The 21626-nt window shown below is 50.4% G+C and overlaps 8 protein-coding genes and 1 non-coding gene across 9 annotated transcripts; 6 read left to right on the top strand and 3 right to left on the bottom strand.

The window, feature by feature from the left end:
* The first annotated feature begins 1943 nt into the window (after positions 1 to 1943).
* LDX57_001666 lies at positions 1944 to 2037 on the top strand. The gene has a single exon. It is a non-coding gene; the product is annotated as a tRNA-Ser (tRNA).
* A 2072-nt stretch (positions 2038 to 4109) lies between these two features.
* On the top strand, positions 4110 to 6357 carry LDX57_001665 (uncharacterized protein; the record flags this gene model as incomplete). Its single annotated transcript, XM_046083314.1, has 5 exons — positions 4110 to 4155; positions 4206 to 4573; positions 4621 to 5008; positions 5049 to 5455; positions 5515 to 6357. The coding sequence occupies 5 exons, from the start codon at positions 4110 to 4112 to the stop codon at positions 6355 to 6357; spliced, it is 2052 nt and encodes a 683-aa protein (XP_045939271.1).
* Positions 6358 to 6691: 334 nt separating this feature from the next.
* LDX57_001664 (VIT1/CCC1 transporter family protein) lies at positions 6692 to 7657 on the bottom strand (the record flags this gene model as incomplete). Its single annotated transcript, XM_046083313.1, has 2 exons — positions 6692 to 7205; positions 7299 to 7657. The coding sequence occupies 2 exons, from the start codon at positions 7655 to 7657 to the stop codon at positions 6692 to 6694; spliced, it is 873 nt and encodes a 290-aa protein (XP_045939270.1).
* A 1143-nt stretch (positions 7658 to 8800) lies between these two features.
* Positions 8801 to 9693, top strand: LDX57_001663 (uncharacterized protein; the record flags this gene model as incomplete). The annotated part of the gene is made up of 3 exons (XM_046083312.1): positions 8801 to 8899; positions 8978 to 9391; positions 9460 to 9693. 3 exons carry the CDS (start codon positions 8801 to 8803, stop codon positions 9691 to 9693), a joined length of 747 nt encoding a protein of 248 aa, XP_045939269.1.
* Positions 9694 to 9797: 104 nt separating this feature from the next.
* Positions 9798 to 9992, top strand: LDX57_001662 (uncharacterized protein; the record flags this gene model as incomplete). Its single annotated transcript, XM_046083311.1, has 1 exon — positions 9798 to 9992. The coding sequence occupies one exon, from the start codon at positions 9798 to 9800 to the stop codon at positions 9990 to 9992; it is 195 nt and encodes a 64-aa protein (XP_045939268.1).
* A 361-nt stretch (positions 9993 to 10353) lies between these two features.
* Positions 10354 to 10608, top strand: LDX57_001661 (uncharacterized protein; the record flags this gene model as incomplete). Its single annotated transcript, XM_046083310.1, has 1 exon — positions 10354 to 10608. The coding sequence occupies one exon, from the start codon at positions 10354 to 10356 to the stop codon at positions 10606 to 10608; it is 255 nt and encodes an 84-aa protein (XP_045939267.1).
* Positions 10609 to 10921: 313 nt separating this feature from the next.
* Positions 10922 to 11331, bottom strand: LDX57_001660 (uncharacterized protein; the record flags this gene model as incomplete). Its single annotated transcript, XM_046083309.1, has 2 exons — positions 10922 to 11030; positions 11123 to 11331. 2 exons carry the CDS (start codon positions 11329 to 11331, stop codon positions 10922 to 10924), a joined length of 318 nt encoding a protein of 105 aa, XP_045939266.1.
* A 1200-nt stretch (positions 11332 to 12531) lies between these two features.
* LDX57_001659 (uncharacterized protein) lies at positions 12532 to 14777 on the top strand (the record flags this gene model as incomplete). Its single annotated transcript, XM_046083308.1, has 11 exons — positions 12532 to 12612; positions 12672 to 12710; positions 12776 to 12997; positions 13047 to 13158; positions 13205 to 13329; positions 13379 to 13509; positions 13569 to 13692; positions 13752 to 13873; positions 13957 to 14189; positions 14341 to 14523; positions 14611 to 14777. 11 exons carry the CDS (start codon positions 12532 to 12534, stop codon positions 14775 to 14777), a joined length of 1539 nt encoding a protein of 512 aa, XP_045939265.1.
* A 3224-nt stretch (positions 14778 to 18001) lies between these two features.
* CRP1 (carbohydrate-binding module family 48 protein) lies at positions 18002 to 20053 on the bottom strand (the record flags this gene model as incomplete). The annotated part of the gene is made up of 3 exons (XM_046083307.1): positions 18002 to 19342; positions 19660 to 19795; positions 20031 to 20053. 3 exons carry the CDS (start codon positions 20051 to 20053, stop codon positions 18002 to 18004), a joined length of 1500 nt encoding a protein of 499 aa, XP_045939264.1.
* Positions 20054 to 21626: the final 1573 nt, after the last annotated feature.

The raw sequence follows: 21626 nt of genomic DNA, 5'->3' as shown, positions 1-21626 counted from the left end.
CATGCTCAGACTGACATTTGAGAAAGAGAATGATGTGCAGGTCTAGAGGTAATAATTGGGCACGCGAAACCATACCCAAAATGGAAAGGGAGCGGTTAGAATTACCGTCCCATACGGTACGGCAGACCCGCCGTACGATACGATAGAAAAGATGATCACGGCAAGCCGCACCGGAGAGGATGATCAGTCTGCATCCGAGAGGTGCATAAAAATATTAAAAAAAAGGAGGGAATTGGAGAACTGAGCAATTAAGCTTGGATGCAGTCCTGGCAGCTGACCGGGGCACACGTTCCCTTTGGTGTTTTACAGTTTTGACTCCATCTTAACGGCAGCTCGAGGGCTCCTTACTTCCGCTTACGACAAATCGTACTGAAGTTTCCGCTTTGGCCCCAACAGGTCTCCCCCCTTCCTACCTCTATCCTCGCCCTAAGATTAAAGGATGCCAAAGTCTTGCGATCGGCCTTTCTGGTTGATTTGAACACCACGTATCCTAATATCCCCAGCAGGCAGTGCATACGTACTATTTAATTTGACGGAGTCCTTCTATTCCCATTCTATAATAATTCTGACCTCGTATTCGTTCAGCGCAGGGCTACGCAGACATCAGATGAAAGATAGACAAATAGACGATGATTAATGTTGGTTGCCTGGCCCTGGGTGGGTTCGCCGGGAATTATGAGAGCTTGGGCCAGCCGGCGCCAAGCTGGAAAAACGAGAGGATCAGTTGAGGCCTGGAGATCATCCACCACAACAAGCTGGGCAGCGTTGGATTACTTGATTCCCTTGTGCCTCTCCCGAAGTATTGTTGCCATACTCCATCAACATGTTCCCAATCTGCTTTCTTTTTTTGTGGCGCGAAAAATTAATCTATTATCCCGCTCTTAACAATCTAGAATTCTCGATAGATTGATTACCGGATATGCTGGTATCCCACCGTTCCCGTGCATTACATCATGGCCGTTAGACAGGGAACAGTCAGGTCGAGTACATCATAGTACATCATCGATATCAGGATACCCGTGGATCCCAAACTTGCGCTTCTCGTTCGGGAGAGACACATACCTGCAGCCGACATGAAATCTGCTGATACGACTGTCTCCCCCTCTTTTTCAACCGAGCTTTTCTTCAACTTTGGCCGTGGCTGACCGACTCGAGGGGGACTGGTTGCATCAGGTGATGCTAGCCGCCCGCATCCTCGAATGGCGAGTCAGTCTGAATCCTGCGTGAGGTCATCCCGCAGATATTAACTCAATCACGGTCGTTTGGTCTGGATAGATGGAGCACGCCGTCGCTTGAAGGTGATTCATAACATTGTCACGATCTATGGCGACCTGTTGTGTCCTGTTCGCCGAACAAAGTTCGGCGAACTCCATTGAGGTTGCCTTTGGGTTCCCCAGAACAAGATGAACCTCTCAACCAGGATTCCCATCTTGCACATCCTGCAATCAGCTCTCCAGGTGGCAGATCGGATCTCATTGGTCTAGAATAATCGATCAGCGAATGTCGTTCACAGTGTAAGATAAGAACTCCGCAAATCAAAAGTAAATTCATTGCCCTTTCCCCAGGTGGGTAATCGAGAGTAGGATTTCTTGTATTCGTACCTGTCTCATACCCTTACACAAGGGAACAACGAGGAGATTCGAGGCTGAATCACATTAATTTGTTACACCTGCCTGATGTCGCACGAGGCAAGGTACCTTGCAAAGTGGTCCATGCGTTGACAACACTCAACGACCGTGTTTAGGCTCAGGCCCAGGAGCAAACAAGGGCTGAGATTCTCAAGCCGACCGATTGTCTCAGAAGGCCTTTACTAGAGATGCAACCCAGACTTACGCTCGGTCCGCAAACCTAATGATCTCGCTCCAAGCTTCTTACCTCATTTCCCTCCTTGAGTTTCCTAGAGTAGATATAAAGCCAAAAGTCTTGCCGATTTAGCATGAAATGGCAACGTGGGTGAGTGGTTAAGCCGTAAGACTCGAATTAATTCGACGATATCTTATCCCTTCGGGGTCGCAAGTTCGAATCTTGTCGTTGTCGATTTTCTTTTTTTTTTTCTTTTTCTCTTATATTGAACTGATATATGACTGTTTTTTTATCTCTCTCTCTCTACCGTATTACCAATAATAATGGTCGCGCCCATGCGGACTTCGCAAATGGCAGAGTCCAACTATCATCAAATCCATCTACATACTACATAACCAGCCACCTCAGGAGCAACTAATCAACCCTAATTTCCTCAGCAGGGCTCAACGGACCTGACCCATTCCATACGAAAGGAGCACAGTAAAAACAATACCACTGTCATCCCTTTCGTATCCAATACGAACCCATACGGTGTACATACATCCATCCCTACAGTACTACCCAATGAGACAATGACATCCCAAGCACCCTCCCTCGGAAATAGGGCGCAGCACATAGCGAACCACCCCACATAATTGGCGCATCTGAAACGACAAGGCATTCATTTCACTCTACCTAGCAGGCGCCCGTCAGTAATAGTCACTACTAAGTAAAAATGAGGCGCTGCTGGCATCTGCCCGTGGCAGTGCCCCTTGCCAAGTACGTAGTCTCCGACGAGAAATCCTTCCGCCTAAACACACCTCACTATTAACACTAGGCTAAACGGAATGAAACGAACAACTTAAGACGAGATGAGATCATCGGTTCTTTGTCTTTGCAGAATGCGCTGGATCCACGGTTCTGGGCCCTAGGGTGGATATTCTATTCCCACCCCTATCAAGGGCGAAGCGGCTACCTACGTAGGTGTTGATTTAAGAAATTGGGGCGCGGCGGCGGCGTGGAATGTGGCTTGGACATTCTTCGCTTTTTTCGTGCCCTTCTGGATGGAGGCGTAAAGGTTGAGTTGAGTAAGTAAACATTGGGCGACGTATTCGTGGGTCTCCTTGTAAGGTTCTTCGTAGAACGAACGGAAATAGAATGGAGGGAACAGTTAGTTATATGGATGCCTATAAGTTGGCGGTGTTGCAGGTGGGTGGTGGTTCTATTTTGGTAAGTAGATTGACCGTTTGCGATCTATGAGATGGACTGGTCTTGGCCTTGGCATTTGCTTCTATGGCCGTGAGCTTGATGATGGTGTACGGATCAAAATTGAGGTAATAGAAAGAGGCGAAGATGATCCTATGCATCAATCTCGAGTGCATAAGTACTGTAACCCTACTGTGTACTCCGTACATGGGCAAGTGAGGGGGCGTAAATTGCCAACAGAGATCCTTGCATTTGGGCAGACAGTTAGATTGGATTTAATAGAAGTATGCGGGGTCAATGAAATGAAATACTGTTCAAGCCCCTGTGGCTTATTTTCTATGTGTTGTTGTGGTGCCCCTTGCTCTTTTGAGCGGTTTGATTGTTGAACAATGTACGGTAGACACAAGGACTAAAAATTCCACAAACGAAATTGTACTCATACGGTCTTCCTGACTTGAACTATGGCCACCTGCAAAGATGCCCATGTATATACTAGGCTGTTCTCCGCGGACATCTTTCTACCACGGCAAGACCCGTCTATAGAAAGAAAGAATCCCCGCATTGGGAACGGGTGCAACCCTAAAGCTACCATGCGGCATCATGTAACCTACGTCATCCAGAACAACCCAGGATGGATAGACAGGACGTCGTTCTTGCTCGACTCCCTGAATCCTCCACCGGTGCATTTCCTAAACCGTCAAATCCATGCATGGTGGTCGTGCTGTGTCTCAGCTGCACATCACCGAAGCCATGGTGTCCGCTTTTAGAAGATTTCAAGAAAAGGCTATCATTCATCGGTCTATTGTTTACGACTCAAACGGATATCCAAGAAGATACACATCCACAGATCGTTACCGGTCGAATTTATCTTTCCTATCAAAAAGCTTGACCTATGATGGACATCGAACATCCCACATGAAATCGCTTCAATCATGGCGATGGACTTATTCTTCCGTCGGGATTATTATCCCAGACAGATGATGCAGATCCGCTGGCTTCCCCGCATGGCCTGATGATAACCAAGTCCTCATATTTCAAAGGCTGTAAGCACTCGGTAGAGAACTGGAAAGTTCAATGATTCAAGACGATTGACCACTATGATGATACGTAATCTTGTACTCATGCTCTCTGCTGCGACGGCTACCGCACAGCCGAACCATACAAGTTGTATGAGCAATTCTCGGCGATTCATCAAACACCTCGCTTACTAGAAACAGTGGTTCAGCCCCTATACACTCCTCTTACCCTAGGCTCCATCAAGCCGCAGGGATGGCTCAAGGACCAGCTCGAGCTTGGAGCCAACGGGCTTGGGGGCAACATGTTCGAGTTTTACCGCTTTGTTCATAACTCCCGATGGATTGGGGGAGAGGACGAGTATTCCGGACTCGCTGAGGCCTCTCCGTATTGGTTCAACGGAGTCGTGCCGCTGGCTTTTGGGCTGGATGACGATAGATTGAAGGATCAGGTTAGGTATTACCTGGATTACGTGCTTGACCATCAGCAGGAGGATGGCTGGCTCGGATTCGAGACCACGCCCCAGGAGCGAGGCCTCTGGGGAAGATGTCTACTCCTGCTCGGTTTGATTGTCAGCATGAGTCTCCCAAAGCAGGGAATAGGAGCTAATATCCATAGCAATATGCGGAAGCCGATCCGACCCAGACCGACAGGATCGTCGACGCGATGCATCGGTACGTTCGGATCGCGCATAGTATGCTCCAGAACAACTTCACCGGATTGATCCAGCACCCTGGCGACACCTTTGATGCATCGGGGTTTGGCGCTGGGCGCACCCATGAGCTTCACATCCCCTTGCAATGGCTGTATGAGAAGTATCCGCGGAACAATTCTCGACTGCTCTGGGAGACGATGGACCTCATGATTGCTGGCGGCATCAAGGCTGAGGCGGACTGGAGAACTTTCTGGGTGCCGGATGCCTATCCGAAAGCGCTGAAGGGTGATGACTGGGACATGAGCTGGGTTTTCATTCACGGCGTGAACATGGCCCAAGGCATGCATCTTTGTCCCGCCCTCATACCACGGCTCCAGCTGATGAATTCTAGGTCTGCGGTACCCCCTGGCTGTGTACCGCAACACGCACGAGGAGAAGTTGAAGACTCAGACGCGGACGGCGTTGGATCTCCTGTCTCAATATCACACATCGCTGGCCGGAGCCATCATCGCCGATGAGTACATCACCGACCTGAGTCCCACCAAAGGCTCGGAGCTCTGCATTGCCGCCGAGATGATGTTCTCGCTGAACTGGATCTACCAGTACCTCGGGGACAACGACATCGCCGACTGGGCCGAACTGGTGGCATTCAATGCGCTCCCGGCTGCCATTTCCCCGGACTGGTGGGCCCATCAGTATGTGCAGCAGGAGAACCAGCCCTATGCCCATCCTGTGGACCCTGAAGTGTGGACTATCAACGGTCCCCGCGCCAACATCTTCGGCCTCGAGCCGGAATATGTAAGAACCACCCCCATCTCCTTCATGCAATGCACAAGTTCCTGTCTGACTCTGTTCAGCCCTGCTGCCTGGTCAACCATCCCCAAGCATACCCCAAATTCCTCGCCAACCAGTTCGTCCGCATCGCCGAAGGTCTCGCGCACATCTACCTCACCCCGGGCACAGTCTCCACGACCCTCGACAAGAACAACCAGGTCTCCATCTCCGTCGACACGCAGTATCCCTTCGCCTTCAACTGGACCTACACCATCACCAACTCGCATGCCTTCCCCTTCTCCATCCGCATTCCCTCCTGGGCAGGCCCCGAAAGCCGCATCCAAATCAACCGGCAATCTCCCAAGCCCCTCTCCCCCTCCCGCCAGGGACTACACACGATCTCCATCCCCGCCAGTTCATCCCCCACAACCATCACCCTCACCCTCGCCACCACGCCCCGCGTCATCACCCTCCCCAACAACACCGCCGCCATCTACTACGGCCCTCTCCTCTTCGCCCTCGCCGTCTCCAACTCCCCCACCAAATCCCCACCCATCGACTACACCAACATCAACACCACATTACCCACAAACACCACCTCCCCGGGCCACACCTTCGACATAACCCTCCACCCGACCTCACCGTGGAACGTCGCCATCGACCCCTCGCAGATCGAAATCGTCTCGAAGAAGGTCGATCGTCTGCAGAACCCGATCTGGGACCTTGGGGCGCCGCCGATCGAGCTGCGCGTGGCGGCCGTGCAGATCGATTGGCCGGTCAAGTATGGGACTGCGGATGAACCGCCCGTGGATGTGAATGTGACCGGGAAGCCGTTTAGTGCAAGGTTTGTGCCGTATGCGAGTGCGAAGTTGCATATGGCGAGGTTGCCGGTTGTGAAGTTGGAGAGGGTCGATTTGAGGGGTTGATGTGGTTGATTTGTTTAGGATGGATGAGATGAAGTTCTTATGGTTGTTGTAGTTGGGGTTATGGTGTTTGTGAAAGGGGATCGTGTGTGTTGGTGATAGTAAATAGGTGCTTATAGGTGCATGTAGTAGTCATTGGTATCTGTAGTAGTATCGTATATCACATATCAATAGTCAAGTGTTTGACTGTGGGCGATGAATGCAATCCGTGTGCATCTAGATATGTATATGTACATATTCCATGTACACTCGAGACTCTCTGTCTGTTTCATCTCGGCTCCGTATAATCCAATCCAACCCGCTTTCCTCCCAAAACCCCAAGCAAAATAAAAAAACCCTACGAACTCGCCAACATCTGAAACCCCTTCACCAACCCCATCGCCGAGCCCGCCGCAATCCCACCCACAAGAACCATCTGCACGCCACCCACAACGCCGCCCCTTACATTCCTCTTCCCCGACCACCCACTCACAAAACACGTCTTGCCATACCCGAACAAAAACAAAGCCACGACCATCGTCGCAATCGACCACTTCAGCGCGAGATAGGCGTCTGTCGGCCCGACGAAGAAATACGGGACTAGGGGCACGAACCCGCCGATGAAGTAGCCGAGGGCGATGGTGAGGGCGCAGACGAGGGCGCGGGAACCGGACGGCTCGGGCATCGTGTGGTGGAAGTTCATGAGGAAGGAGGGGAGCATGGGGGAGGTGGAGAGGTGGGCGGTTAGTTCGGAGACGAGGGCGGGAGGGAGGTCGTAGGGGTCGAAGATTGAGGTTATGGTATCTGTGGTGGAGGAGGGGTCGGTGAGGATGGAGGTTGAGGTTTCTTGGTAGGTTGCGTGGTAGGATTGTCTGTTATTTGCGATCCCGGTAGGTTAGAGTCTGAGGTTTTTCTCTTTGGGGGAGGGGGCAGGAGATGAAGGGCTAGAAAAGGATAGCACTCACTCTTCACTCTTCGCTCCTAAATACCCTCCCAATCCCATCGAAATGGCTCCTGCGATCAACTCCGCCAGCCCGCCAAAGACCACGACCTTGGTGTCGCCCAGGGCTGAGAGACCTGCTGTGAGAGCGAATGGCACGGTCATGCCGTCCGACAAGCCGATGATGGCATCAGAGACGGTGCGGCCGTCGAAGAACCTCGACTCTTTCTTCTCGGGGCTGGATTTCGACTGGCCGGAGCTGGACTCGAGGTCGCTGCTAGAGTCATTTTGTAGGGGGAGCTGGAACTCTTTTTCTAGGTCGGGGGAGTATTCGGAGACGGGCGAGTAGCTGGAGAGGAGGCCCTTGAGGGAGGAGATAGACATTTTGAGAGGTTGTCTATCGAGATATGAGAGAAGGAGAGGGGAGGAGACAAAAGGTAGGTACGTTTAGAGGTGAGGATGTAGTAGTGAGTCTGTCTCTGATTGACAGAATCTCTCCGATGCAATAAATACTATGAACGAAGTCGCCCGACTCCACTTTGTGAGGTCAAGCACAACGGCAACTTGTAGAAGCGAGGTCGAAGAACTAAAAACCAGACATCCAAGAGTCAATCAGAGTGCGCAGGAGCGTCGCGTGTTCCTTATCAGGTGGCCTATCGAGGCAGAATGACCGACAACGTGCCGGAGGGGCTGGCGGTCATCTGCTGCGGAGGAGGGGAAGGTGCGGCACGTGGGCCTGTGATTGGTCTCGGCTCGGGGTTGCCGACCCACTTGCGGATGGAGACCCTGAAAGCTTAGGCAGCCAGCTAGTACTATCTGGGCAGGAGAGTGGACGCTGGCATTCTGCGGACTCCAATCAGGCGGGGGCAGATTATCCTCGGAGGATCTGGCTGGTGGACGCGCTGATGGGAAAGGGACCCGCTTCTGAGCATTCCAGTGTGATTGGCCTGGGCCCTTGCATTCCTGCATTTTGGTCTACATTCAAACATTGCCTTCCCGCCACATTGAAGGCTGTCGAGTATGGGCGGTAAGGGCTCTGCTTATTGACAACTGTCTGCCGTGACAATTCTCCGGGAGATACTTCTTCTGCTACCTGCCTGTTAGGAGATAGGCTCCATCGATTGCAATCTGTCTACGACACAGCTGAATCGCTCGGAGGTCTCCTATCGCTCACCGCGATATCATTGAACTAGTGTTTATGTATTGCTCACACGACCGCCGGAGTCCTCCGTACTTCTCCTGCAACGATATCTCACGAGGCTGGTGTTCCACCACGCGCAATGAATATCATGGGCATTACCTATCATCTGGCGGTGAAACCGCAGAATGGCCGTATCTCGATCCCTGCCACTTTGCATATCTTGCGGTGGAGGGCATCCTGCTGGAATGTCATCCGAGACGCGACGAGATACCGATCGATTGCGGATCGGTTGGAATGGAGATAAATATCGCCACGCCGGCAATGAGGACAGGCAGACCAAAGGGATCAATCATACCGGAACAAGCTGAGATGATTGAGCAACCATCATGAACTCGATTGTCACTTTACTGCCTGCGCTGGCCGCGTGCGCTTCCGCACTCCCTCACTCACAGAAAGACGGAGTCTGGAGTGATCTCCGATCCAATGTCGGTACCTCCTCATATAATATCACCTCACCTCACCGGCACTCCAACGCAGAGCAGACACATTGACCGTCCATTCAGATCAAACATGTCATCTACCTCATGATGGAAAACCACTCCTTCGACAACATCGCCGGATACTGGGACTTTCATCCGGACATCGACAATCTACGCAACGTCACCTACTGCAACGAGTACACCAACCCCAACTGGACGGTCTGGGACGAGCCGCTGGAGATCTGCGCCGCGCCTTTCGAGACCGAGGTGCCGCTCGCCGACCCGGACCATGAGTTCGCCGGCGTCACATACCAGATCTATCGGAAATGGGATGCCACGAACGACGACACCCCTAACATGGCGGGGTTCATTGAGCGGCAGTCGGAGAAGTATGGCGCCACGCCGGGGGAGGCGTCGTTCGTGATTAAGGCGTACGATGAGAGGAAGTCGGCAACGCTGGCGGAGATTGCGAAGAATTTCGCGTTCTGGGATTCTTATGTGAGTGCATCTAAAAGGGAATGAATTGGGTTGCTTGCAACGGGCTAAGGGCTGACTGACGAGAAAAGTTCGCGGAGCATCCGGGGCCTACGAATCCGAATCGACAATTTGCGACCTCAGGCTCGACCTGTGGATATCTGGATAACAATAACCAGGCTGCCGGGTTCTTTTACAATGTCACCGGGACGACGTGTGCGACTTCGATCTTTGAGGCGTTGAGTAACAAGGGCATTAGTTGGAAGAATGTATATCTGACAACCCCCGGCGAGCATGTCGAGTACATGATGCTGATATTGTCCTAGTACTACGAAACAGACATCATCGATGGATGGATGTACAAGGTCAGTATCCCCTCTTCACAGCTGAATTGTGCTAAGAATATGAACAGTGGGTTCAAGACAACGCCATGGACCGGCTCGCCCATGCCAGTGACTTCTATCGGGATCTGGAAGAAGAAACCCTACCTACCTTCTCCTACATCAACCCGGAATGCTGCACCATTGACTCCATGCACCCGAAGAGCAACATGGCGGCGGGCGAGCAGCTAATCAAGCACGTCTACGATGCAGTGCGGAAGTCTAAATACTGGGACAATGCGTAAGTTGACATTCATCTTTCGCCCGAGCACTTCTTTGTTAAGGGAACAACACTGATCAGAATAGCCTGATTATCATCAACTTCGACGAACACGGCGGCTTCGCAGACCATGTCCCACCGCCCGCGAACGTCCCTCGACCGGACGATCAGATTATTTTCGACGGAGAGTCGGAGGGACATCACGTCACGTATGATTTCACCCGGCTTGGTGTTCGGTGAGCTCCCCATCCCCATTCTACCTTATCATACTGGATTCAGGAAAACCAAACAAAGCATGAACATAAACTGACTAACCCCTCAGCGTCCCCGCCTTCCTCATATCCCCATACATCGAGCCCAACACGCTCATCCACGACCAAGGCACCATGTACGCCGAAGGCTCGGCCTACACGCACACCTCCATCCTGCACTTTCTGCAGGAACTCTGGGGTCTGGAGGGGTTGAACAATCGCGTGCAGTGGGCCAAGACGTTCGAGCATGTGTTCTCGCGGAAGAAGCGCACTGATACGCCGAAGAGGCTGACGACGCCGGTGTGGTATGGGGGGAGTTGGGAGCCGAAGCCGGAGCCGTTTTATTTGTTGAATCAGGATGAGAGTTATTATGCGGGGAGGGGAGGTTGATATATGTAGAGGTGTAGATGTGGGAGGAGTCGAGTCGAGGTTAAGGCGGTGGTTATACCCGAACAGTAGATGAAGATAGATATAGATACGGAGTGAATGATAGAAGAAATCAAATATTGGTAATCATTGAGGTATCATAATATAGCATCTTATCAAATGACATCGTCAAGAACGTCAAAATGGCACTGGTATCATACGTTCCTTTGCGTGGACAGTCAACCCTGAAATAAGAGGAAAACCGCCTGGACTACCTAGTCCGCGAGAGAAAACGGAGCTCTCTGCAAGAACCCACCATTCCACACCCAATCAATCTTCAATCCTTCTTCCCCGACTGCTTCCCCTCATCCGTCGACCCGGTCATATTCCACAGTCGACTCTTATACGCAGGAAACGAAGTATGATTCCACATGTTGACCAGCACGCTACACCTCGGTATTAGCACTCCATCCACGAACAAACCAGCAACAACAATGAACAGAAAAGGGCTTTCAAAGTGGTGAAAAAAAAAACGAACCTCTGACTCCGATCCTTATACTCCTCATCCTTCAACTCCTTCACGCCGACCTTCATACCGTCGCGCGTCCAGACAACGTTCTTCTTCTCCATCTTCGAGCGCGTCGTGCGCGTGACCTCCTGCGCGATACTCCATGCGATGTACCCGATCACGGCGATGACGGAGACGACGACGATGAGGATGATGAGGGGGATGATGCGGGCGCCCATGATGGATCGGTTCGCTTTCTCTTTCGTTCGGTCGGTCTTTGTTTCTTATCCTTTGCGAAGGAGGGGTAGGTTTGCGGATTGGGTGGGTTTGAGATTTGCGAAGGGTTTATCGAGAATAGCTAACTATGGAGACTAAGTGGTTAATAGGGACTTGTTATTGAGGATTGCTCTCGTGTAGGGCTGATGACGAGCGGAGCCGATCACGAACAGACCAGAAGATCGGGTTCGTGTTCCGGTTCGTGTTTGGGAAGGGATGACAATGACATAGTCCAGTAGTTACATACCTCAGTTGGGGTCACGTCGAGAGTAACTTATTAGGAACACAGATCAAGATCAGGAACAACTGAAGAGAGAGCAAGAAAGGAAAAGGGGTAATTAAAAGAATGTGAAAGAAAAAAGGACCCCAAGAAATCAACGCTGGTTCATCCGGTTTTTGGTTCGTCGCATCGCCAAGAATTCGGGGCCGCGGAGGGGAAAAGAAAAAAATAAAGAAAATGTTGGTGCCTGCGATGGATATTCTTAGATGACCCTCTCGCGTGCCTGTCGGGTCTGGGCTGGTACTTTTGGGTGCAATCTATTTGAACTCCATATGATTTCATTTTTAGTTCATTCTGAATTTGGTTTCTCCTCTTCTGACCTGCAGGACGAGTGCTTTTCCATTGGATCACGCAGATAATGGAGCGGGCGGTGCTGTCACAGCCTTGTTGACCGTTGCGGAGAAATCAACTGAACAATGTCATTCGAGGATCCTATGGAGTAGTGGGAGGATCTAGTCTATTCTAAACTACGAAGTGCTCTATACCATCGTCAAGTCGATCGAGTAGTCACAATCCTACAAACGGAGTCGTCCAGGCTCTCTCCAGCCACCCCGTAATCCAAACGTGCCACAACCCTAATTCAACCATGTTTGTATCCTCTGGTACCACGAATCATCTCCTCTCTCCAATGTCGATGAATGTGATCTTGTAGCGGTGTGCTTTGTATCGCCTAACCCTACATATTCCGTCCTGTATATAGTATAGCAGCGTTTAGCAACAGTACAAGACAGAGGCAAGATGAGATGACTGTGCAAATGCAACGTTTCACGAAGCCACCACTTCACCTATCTTCGCATCATGGGTGACCTGGCTTGGTATTTAAGCATGGCAGGACCGGGACTATCGAGGACTGCTCTCGTGGCATGCATCGGTTATGATCGAAATGGACACGATGCTGGTGTCTGTCCTCGTGGCCGTTGCCCTTCTGCTGGTGAGCTGGGTGTTGCCGAAGAGAAAATCCACGGTGGGTATTGCATTTTTAGACCAGAGGCTCAAGTTCAATATGGGACTGACTTGATATAGGTCGCCAAATACCCGGATCCCCCGATTATTCCTTTCAGTGTACGCACAGGTTCATTCTTGGGTGATTAGGGGTTCTCTCACATCGACTGATCGATTGACGGCAGAGCGAGGAAATCATCCGGAATCCCCATGAATGCTTCATGTATGGATTCAGACACTATGGACAAGTGTTTCGGTATTATGGCAATGGAAGCGTGAGCTGCTCATCCACTTTGCTAGCGTTTCTACTCATCGCTATTCAGTATCGATATATGGTCTCCAAGGAGCTGACCGAACGAGTCCTGACTGATGATACAACCTTTAGCTTTGAATTGGGTGTTGCAAAAGTGCTGCCCCCTCCCGTATTCTAGATTAACTGTACTGACTAAATGCAAGGCTTTGAAGATAAACCTCGTCTCCTGCTTCCACCGCGGCACTTTCCACTCGGACGTCGATGCCATCGTCACGGAAGTCACAGTCAAGCGTTTAAAATCAATCATACCCAAGAGTGAGAGGAGTCGCCAAGTGGTGCCATTCATACTGATCATGTCTAGTATCCCCTATCTTCCAACGTAACGCCGCAGAACTGGTTCAAATGCATGGAAATGAGCCCTTCGACCCGCTTCCATACCTGCAAAAGACAGTCGCCGAGGCTATTGCCGTGATTATCTTCGGAGATGTATGTCTGGCTCCTAGGCGTGAATTTACTGCTGATTCGATGCATCTAGGAGATCGCCCGGACTTGTAATCCCGATCTCATCGTCAATATCGCCGAAGGGGTGGCCAAGGCGACAGGCATGTTCCAGAATCAGTCAAGCTGGGGGAGAAAGTTTCCGACTTTGTATTCTTTCTATAGTTGGTGAGTGATCCCTTTATGTATAGCTAAACGTGCTGGCTTACATACTCTCCGGATTATAGGACCGAGCTCATTCTCTTCCATCTGATCTGGCGGTTCGGCAGGGAAATGGGTCCGACGGTATGGACTGCGCTGTCGAAGTTATCCAGCAGTCCTAGAGACAGCAAAGATGCAGATGACACCAACGTGAGTCCAGTCATCCACGATTAACCGAATCATTCTCATCCTATTAAACATCCTCCCAGTCCACCGTCCTCGCTGTCCTCGCCCGCAAACTCGCCTCCAAACCCGGCCACCTTTCCATCGCGTCCAAGATCTGGGCTATTACCTTATCCTTGGCGTTTATATTTGCATCGGTGCATCAAACGTTAGCACACCTCTTCCCTCGTCCTCTTTCCTAGCCAGGCACAGCTAACCGCGGACCTTATACACATGCATTCACACAAACAGAGTAGTCATAATGACCTACGTCGTCTTCGAACTCGCCCGCCACCCAGAATGCCAGGAATCCATCGTCCTCACTGACCTCTCTCCCTCCTCGCCCGTGACGGTCGACTCCCTCCGCGACGCCATCCACGCCGAGTCCTTCATCCGTGAGGTGCTTCGCATGAAAGGTGAGGCTATCACCACCGTGCGCAGTCCGCGCCATGATCTAGAACTCGCGGGGTATTTTATCCCGAAAGGTATGTCGTGTCGTGTCATTCTTTGCTATCACATCAACATCTACCTAGCAGATACAAACCATACCTTCTCTAATAAATCACACCTGTCCATACGAATGTCTAGGTAGCTGCTAGCTAACCAATCAATCATATGGATTGTATATCTATATAGGCTCCCTCCTCCAACCTATGGTCTACCCATCCAACCGATCCCCCGAGTACACAACCAACCCAGATACATTTGACGGGATGCGCTGGACGCAAAACCGTAAGCTGGCGACGACGACCGGTCCGGGACATTTGTCTTTCGGACTGGGTCGGTGGGCTTGTCCGGGGAGGTTTTTGGCTGTTGCGGGTGAGTTTTTTTCTTCTCCCCTCCCGGCTATCTCTCTCTGAATTACGAATCACGGTTAATGCCAACTAACAAAAAACCTATGTCTAGAAATCAAACTCGTCATATTGACCCTTCTGGCACAGGCGGACCTAGAACTGGTTGATGGGGAGTTTACATTAGCGGATAAGTTGAATATCGTGGGGACGCCGCCGAGGGGGAGGATGGTGATGAAGAGAAGACTAAGAACAGGAACAAGCGGAGGGAGAGTGAACTGATCATATCTTTTCATTTGGTTAAGGTTGAAAGTCTTTCTGGTTAATTGAGTTGATTTTGTTCGGACAGTTGAGAGTAGTTGAAGGCAGTAACGTAATCGGTAAGCGAGCGCCGCATGCAAGCGAGCGCCGCAGCTCACGCGTTTTGGCTCCGGTCGATAACCTCACTCAATTCAACTACCAGCCATGCCTCCAAAAGCGCGTCAAAAGGCTAGAAATCTAGCTGAACAAGAAGGCAGGATCCTATTAGCGATTTCTGCTATTCAAAAGGATGAAATCCGCAATATTCGTGAAGCAGATCGTATCTTTAATATTCCTAAGAGAACCCTCCGTCAACAACTTAGTGGTATCCCAACACGTCTTGAAACACGCGCCAACTTCCATAAAATGACTCAAAATGAAAAGATTTCGCTTGTACAATGGATTCTATCGTTTATTCAACGTGAAGCACCTTCCCGACCGTCTCATGTACAAGAAATGGTCAATATTCTTTTTGCTGCCCGTGATACTACACCTTTTCAATCAATCGAACAGAAATGGGTCTACAACTTCGTCCAAAGGCATGATGAATTGAAGACATACTTTTTTAGACGATACGACTATCGACGTGCCCAATGTGAAGATTCTAAAATTATTAGAAAGTGGTTTGACCGTGTACAAATTACTATAATGTAGCATGAAATTGTATCTGAAGATATCTACAATTTTGACGAGACTGGCTTTGCTATGGGCCTAGTAGCTACTGCTCGGGTAATTACTAAAACTGATTTCTATGGTAGAGCACGTCTTGTACAGCCAGGAAATCGGGAATGAATTACTTCTATTGAGTGTATTAGCTTTTCTGGATGGGCGCTTCCACCTTGTATAATCTTCAAGGGAAAGGTCCATATAGAGGGCTGGTATCAAAGTGATCTACCACCTAACTGGAGAATTGAAGTCAGCCCAAATGGCTGGACTAGTGATGAAATAAGTCTTCGCTGACTTAAGAATCTCTTTATTTCTATCACTACTAGTCGTACAACTGGAAAATATCGTCTTCTAATTCTTGATGGCCATGGCAGTCATCTGACACTTTAGTTCGATCAGATATGCAGTGAGAATAATATTATTCCTATCTGTATGCCTACTCATTCATCACATCTACTACAACCTCTAGATGTTGGCTGCTTTTCACCACTGAAGGGTGCATACAGACATCTAATGGAAAAGCAGATACGCTTTAGAATCAATCATATTGACAAGCTTGATTTTCTTAAAGCATTTTTTAAGGCACATACAGAGACTTTTATTGCTAACAATATCTGCAGTGGTTTCTCTGCTACTGGGCTAGTTCCATATAACCCAGAGCGAGTGCTCAGTCAGTTGAATATTCAACTAAGGACTCCTACACCACCAGGCAGTTGGTCAACCAATTCAGTGCCTAAGACATCCTATATCTCTAGGCAGCTTGAGAAGCAGGCATTTACAGTAAAAAGAAAGCTTCTTGAAAGGCGTACGCAGCAAGGAACACGCTCATAGAGTCTTATCTTTTCCTTAAAGATACGATTGGACAAGATTATCAAATGCAACGAATTAGTTCTAAATGAGGCAGTTCTTGCGCGTCAAGAAATTCGTGATTTACGAGCTGCAAATGAGAAGCAGCTTCAAAAGAAGAAGAAGTCTACTAAGCAACTTACTGCTGCAGAGGGTTTTTCTATTCAGGAGGGTCAGGAGCGATTTCAGCAGAAGAATCAGGTCTTTGAAGCTCAAGATACTGGACCTAGGGATCCAGGGCTTCTTGCAGTTGGGCCTCGTGTACGCGCTTTATCGCAGTGTTCTAATTGTCATATTCGGGGGCATACTAGGGTTAGATGTCCTAATCCACCTAGTAATTAGTTTGATATAGAAATGCGATTGTTTTGTTGGTAAAAAGGTGCTTAAATCTCATCTAGTCGTGGAAATCGGGTGGAGGTGCGGTGCTCGCTTGCATGCGGCGCTCGCTTACCGATTACGTTATGTGAATTACAAGTCCGTGGTAAAGGAGGAGAGGTACATACTTGCCTACACCGTCGGAGGACCTGGGAAAATTGACAATGATTGTTTCTTCATGCACTGTGATGCTTTACATAACATAGTCTCTATCTAGTATACACCCTAAGCAACTATACCCGACGCAAGGTCTTTTTCCTCAATGTAATGTAAGGAAGGAAGGAAGGTTACATACATACAACAAGCAACCTGTCGTCATAATGAATCATAGCCACCTTCAACTACTTTCAACAACCAGCAAAGAATCTAGAATCGATCAATTAAAGGGTAACCCCTCTATTCTCTTTTCTATGACCTCTCATATGAAATAGATCAATCAAATCAGAAGAAAAGTAAAAAAGGAAGAAAAAATGTGCGACGTACCCTTCATCCCCATCTTCCCGCTCTGCTTCCAATGCGGCACCGACCAGAACCCGTGTCGTTGTAAAGTCGTCGGTCCGACGTTAGGTGCGTATTTCCTTTTTTCTTCCTTCAAGTTCCTTTGCTGTATCCACCTGCAATCGAAAATGGACTCTGGCTGACGCATACCCCTGACATGAACTAGGATTCTGCGTGACGATCGTGGCAGCGGTATGTTCTTTCCTAATGATCCCATACATATACACACACTCCCGATCATGTCAAACCCAGCGGACTCAATTAGTTGACTAACAAAAATGGATGCAGGTGATCTGTTACCCGGCATCGATATTCTGTGGATGTTGTTTGACGCAGAAAGGGAAGGAGTATGTCTCCCTACTCTATTCCCTGTCTCTTGAAGAACAGGGCCTTTTATTGCCTAATAGCGATGATGATGCTGATATCTGATGAACAGTTGCCTGGGGTATCCGGTTAAATTGAATCAGAAAGTGGCGAATATTATACCGATATGAGACTCTTACTAGAACAGTGAGATATATACCGCCTTGATAATGCTTTAATGTACTAGATCCATTCATAAGAGTTCTGGTTGATTCAGGAGTAGATTAAATAGCGTATTAGACAAACTACTCTGACCAGACGCAGGAACATTGAAAAAGTAGAACAAACGATAAAGGTATAGAGTAGAATAAATCATAAAGCAAGCACAAAACAGGAACAGACAAAACAAAAAGGTATCCAGATCATGAAGACGCAACAACGACAGTGACAGAAAACAAGCTTTCCACCCCTCGCGAATTATTCAGTCTTCCCATAGATAACATCAAACATTAACTCATCTATTTCAACTTCTCCTTGAGCTTGTGGAAGAACCCGCTCACGCGGTTCTGCTTCTTCTTTTCTTCCTTGCCCGTACTGTTCTTGTCGGCACCGTTCTTGTCGGCATCCTTGGCGCCGTTCTCGGCACCCTTCGAAGCATTTTCCATCTTGGTGTTGTTCGCGGCGGCTGCCTTGTCCCCGGTATTCCCCTTGGTTTGGTCAGCCGGAGTAGCGGGTAAATCCTTCTGCTCCTGCGCACCCGGTCCCTGTTCCTTGGGGACTGCCGATTCCTCGGGGCCGGTAGTCACCGTGGGCCCTTCGGTCGGGGTGGTGGCGCGAGGAGACAGCTGGGTGGTGTCGATCGGGGGTCCCGTAGCTGCGGGAGGCTCCTCTGTCGTAGCAGCCGAGGCTTTGTGGGCTTGATCCGTAGTCGCTCCGGGAGCCTTGTCTGTCGTAGCGGCAGTGACGGCGGGCGCGGGAGTTCCGCTCGATTGCTCGACGGGAACCACCTTCTGCAGCTCACTCTCCAGGTCTTTCTTCTCTTCCACGGCCGGCTTGTAGGCAGCGGCCTCCGGAGACTCGTGAGCCTTGGAAAGAGAATCTTTCACCACGTCGGGCACCTCGCTCGCGGGCGATCCCACTCCGCCGTTGGCCTGATGCTTCTGAGACTCGAGGGGAACGCCGGCAGCGAGAGCGGCAGTAGTGGACGTAGGGGCAGCCGACTGAATCGTGACGGGATCAGAGGCACCCTGACTGCCCTCGCCCATGGGGAGGCTAGACTCGGGAATGAGGGTCTTAGATGTCGGAGGAGCGGCGGCGGCGGCTGTGCTCTCACCGACCCCCTTGGTCTGACCACCCGTCAAAGAATGACTGGCATCCTGTTCGTACCCAGCCTGGTCCGTCCGGGCAGTGGACTGGATCGTGTTGGAGTTGAACGTGCTGGGGTGGGGGACCTTCTCGCCGGGCTTCAACGAGATGGGGTTGCCCGTGCCGCTCGAGGCGGGGATAGGGTTGATAGACACGTTCTCAAGCCCGGGAGTCGCGGGGAAGGTCCCAGGCACGTTGGCTCTTTGTTCGAAGGGAGCATTCTTGGCCAGCTCGGCGGTTGTCGACCCAGGGGCCGCCGACGAAAAGGCGGCATCCCCGACGATATGCTTACTGGATTCTTTGGGCACACCACCTGCCAGGGCAGCGGTCGTGGAGTCGGGCGTCACTCCGGCCATGACTGGAGCACCGTTCTGGAGGATTGATTGGGATTCTTCGTGGATCTGATCGGGATAAAGGACGTTGTTGATATTGTTACTACCGTCGTCTTCCTCTGGGGCAGTCGTATCGGTAGTCCAAGTGCCGTCGACAACAAACTAATTTCAGTAGAGATGGACAAAAAAGTTAGTGAGATGATTCTGATTTCCAAGAAAGGACGCTGACGTGACGACTTATAAAGGGCGAGCCAGAGTGGGGAGACGGCAGGAAAGAGAAGGGAAGACGGCCGGGAAGACCGAATGACGTCAGCGGAGGTCAGAGGAACGATCCGCGTCATTGATTGCGGTGATTTCCCGACAAAGGCGGGCGCAGAAGGATGCGAACAAAGACCAGACCAGCCATCATTACTTGATGGGGGGACAATCCGTTGGCGATGTCGTAAACGTGCTTCCCCGCAAGACCATCGTGCCCTTACCTTGTAGTGCAGCTTCTCGTCCGTCGGGGACAAGTGAACCTCCTTCTCGAAAAAGTCCCCTTTCTTCTCCAGCTGGACAGTTTTCCCCCAGTCATCGAAGGTCCCCGTCACGTAGACCTCGTTTGCATCGTGGGGCCTAATTGCAACCCATGTCGCATCAGTCAGCGGTCAAGTTGATCCCGGCGTTTGCTAGTCGGAAGGTAATTTGTCTGGTCTCGTCTCATCTCGTCCGATCCGGAATCGTTCGCAAGGAACGGAAGACGACGGATACAATGGCATTGACATCCGGACAGGACTGAGAGGAGAGCGATTGCTTTGATTGGAGTGGCGGGCATACAGCCAGGGATGTGAATCTGGTAGCCTGAACTTACCAGCGAAACGTGTAACTTCCCATCGCTATTCTGTCGGACAAGAGTGAGAAGAGCAGAAGTGGAACAGATGGGTCGAGGAGAACGAGCACAAAAATGGGAGGGAAGGAAGCAAGCTTTGGTTATTTTTAAATTTAAATTTTCTTCCCTGAATATCAGGCCGAAAGAAAGAGAGGCTGGGGAGAGTCCAGGTTGAACGAAGTGTTAGTGTTGCTGGGAGCAAAGCGGGGGTGTGGCGGTCTCTTCTCCCCTTCTCTCTTTCTTCTTCGTTGACCAGAGTGCCAGACACTGAAAACCGACCGGAGAAAACCACACAAGGAGGGGTAGATGCAAGTTTTAGGGATTCTCTTCCTATTCTTTTTCCTTTCACCGGAGAATATTCACCAGGACATTCTCAATGGCAGCATTCCGACCGAACAGCGTTATCGAATGAAATCCCGGCAGGCAAAGACGCTGAGACCGCCGGCAGGAATCTAGACGCTGCCAGCGAACCATCTTGTACAACTCATCAGGGGCTAGTCCGATGATGGATTGGCTCCGTGGATGGTCTATCACCGAGTGGTGATGCTTTTTCTTTGTCAGGTCTCGACTGTCTCGTGCTGTACCTGCAGTGCAGTGACAACACTAATCCAGAAGCAATTAGCACTACGCCGTGGCAAGATCCCCAACCACAGGTCCGTACCTGTGGTCAGAACAGGACCGAGCTCTACGGAGGCTGGTTTATGTTCTCCGTATACGAAGTGATCAGTGTACACAATGGAGATTGGCCATAGCTGATAGCTATAGCTAGAGGGATCCGGCTTCAGCTGGCAGCCTGAATCCACGGGCGGCAACGGCACGGACCCGGCCTTACAGGCAGCTAAACTCAAGGCGGCAACAGAAGCTGGTTGAAAACGGCGATGGCACAGACTCATCAACCCTATTCATGAAGACTCCATTCCATGGTCGTGTCAGAGTCTATTCGCTAGAGTCACTAGAGTCCCTACTACTGAGTCTACTACGTCAGTCGGCTAGAGGCATCTGGCATCATGACCTCAGCCGTTTTTGCCACCGCTCCTCTCGTTGTCTGATGCAGTCCATTGCCCCTGGATTACGCAAAAAAGAAAACGAAGAAAGAAGAAAGAATCCCAAATTGATTGATGGATGGAACTATCATTCACTTGTTTAATCTAGAAAGTCCTAGTGTCATTTCGGTCTCATTCAGGGTGGCGCAACGTCCGGGCCAGATGGTCTTTCCGGAGTATTTCCCTCCCCAACACCCCCTATTTGGATCCTGGCGACCTTCTAGAAAACACCTGGAAGACCGCTAGACAGATGGAAGCTTCCACACTTTGTCCGTTCCCGACGCCTCGCCAGAGTCCACCCGGCTCCATTTCCATTAATCTGGTACGACTCACGAACGCCGATTTCCCTAGTCTTTGCCATCATCTCCCAAGGTCGACTATTGACACCAGCTGGGTAGCTATTGAAGTAGTGTTGCTTAGCGGGGACGCCAGTGACGTCGATCCGTGCATCTCCCATAAGGATGTTCGTAAGGGAGTACGCACTACGCAGTACACTGGGTGGTGTGCACACTGACTGTAGTGTACATCGTAGAAT

The sequence above is a fragment of the Aspergillus melleus genome (genome assembly GCF_016097325.1).
Source record: "Aspergillus melleus strain CBS 546.65 chromosome Unknown contig1, whole genome shotgun sequence".
Taxonomy (NCBI): domain Eukaryota; kingdom Fungi; phylum Ascomycota; class Eurotiomycetes; order Eurotiales; family Aspergillaceae; genus Aspergillus; species Aspergillus melleus.
The sequence above is the reverse complement of the archived record's forward strand: the minus strand, read 5'-3'. Positions and strand labels throughout refer to the sequence as shown.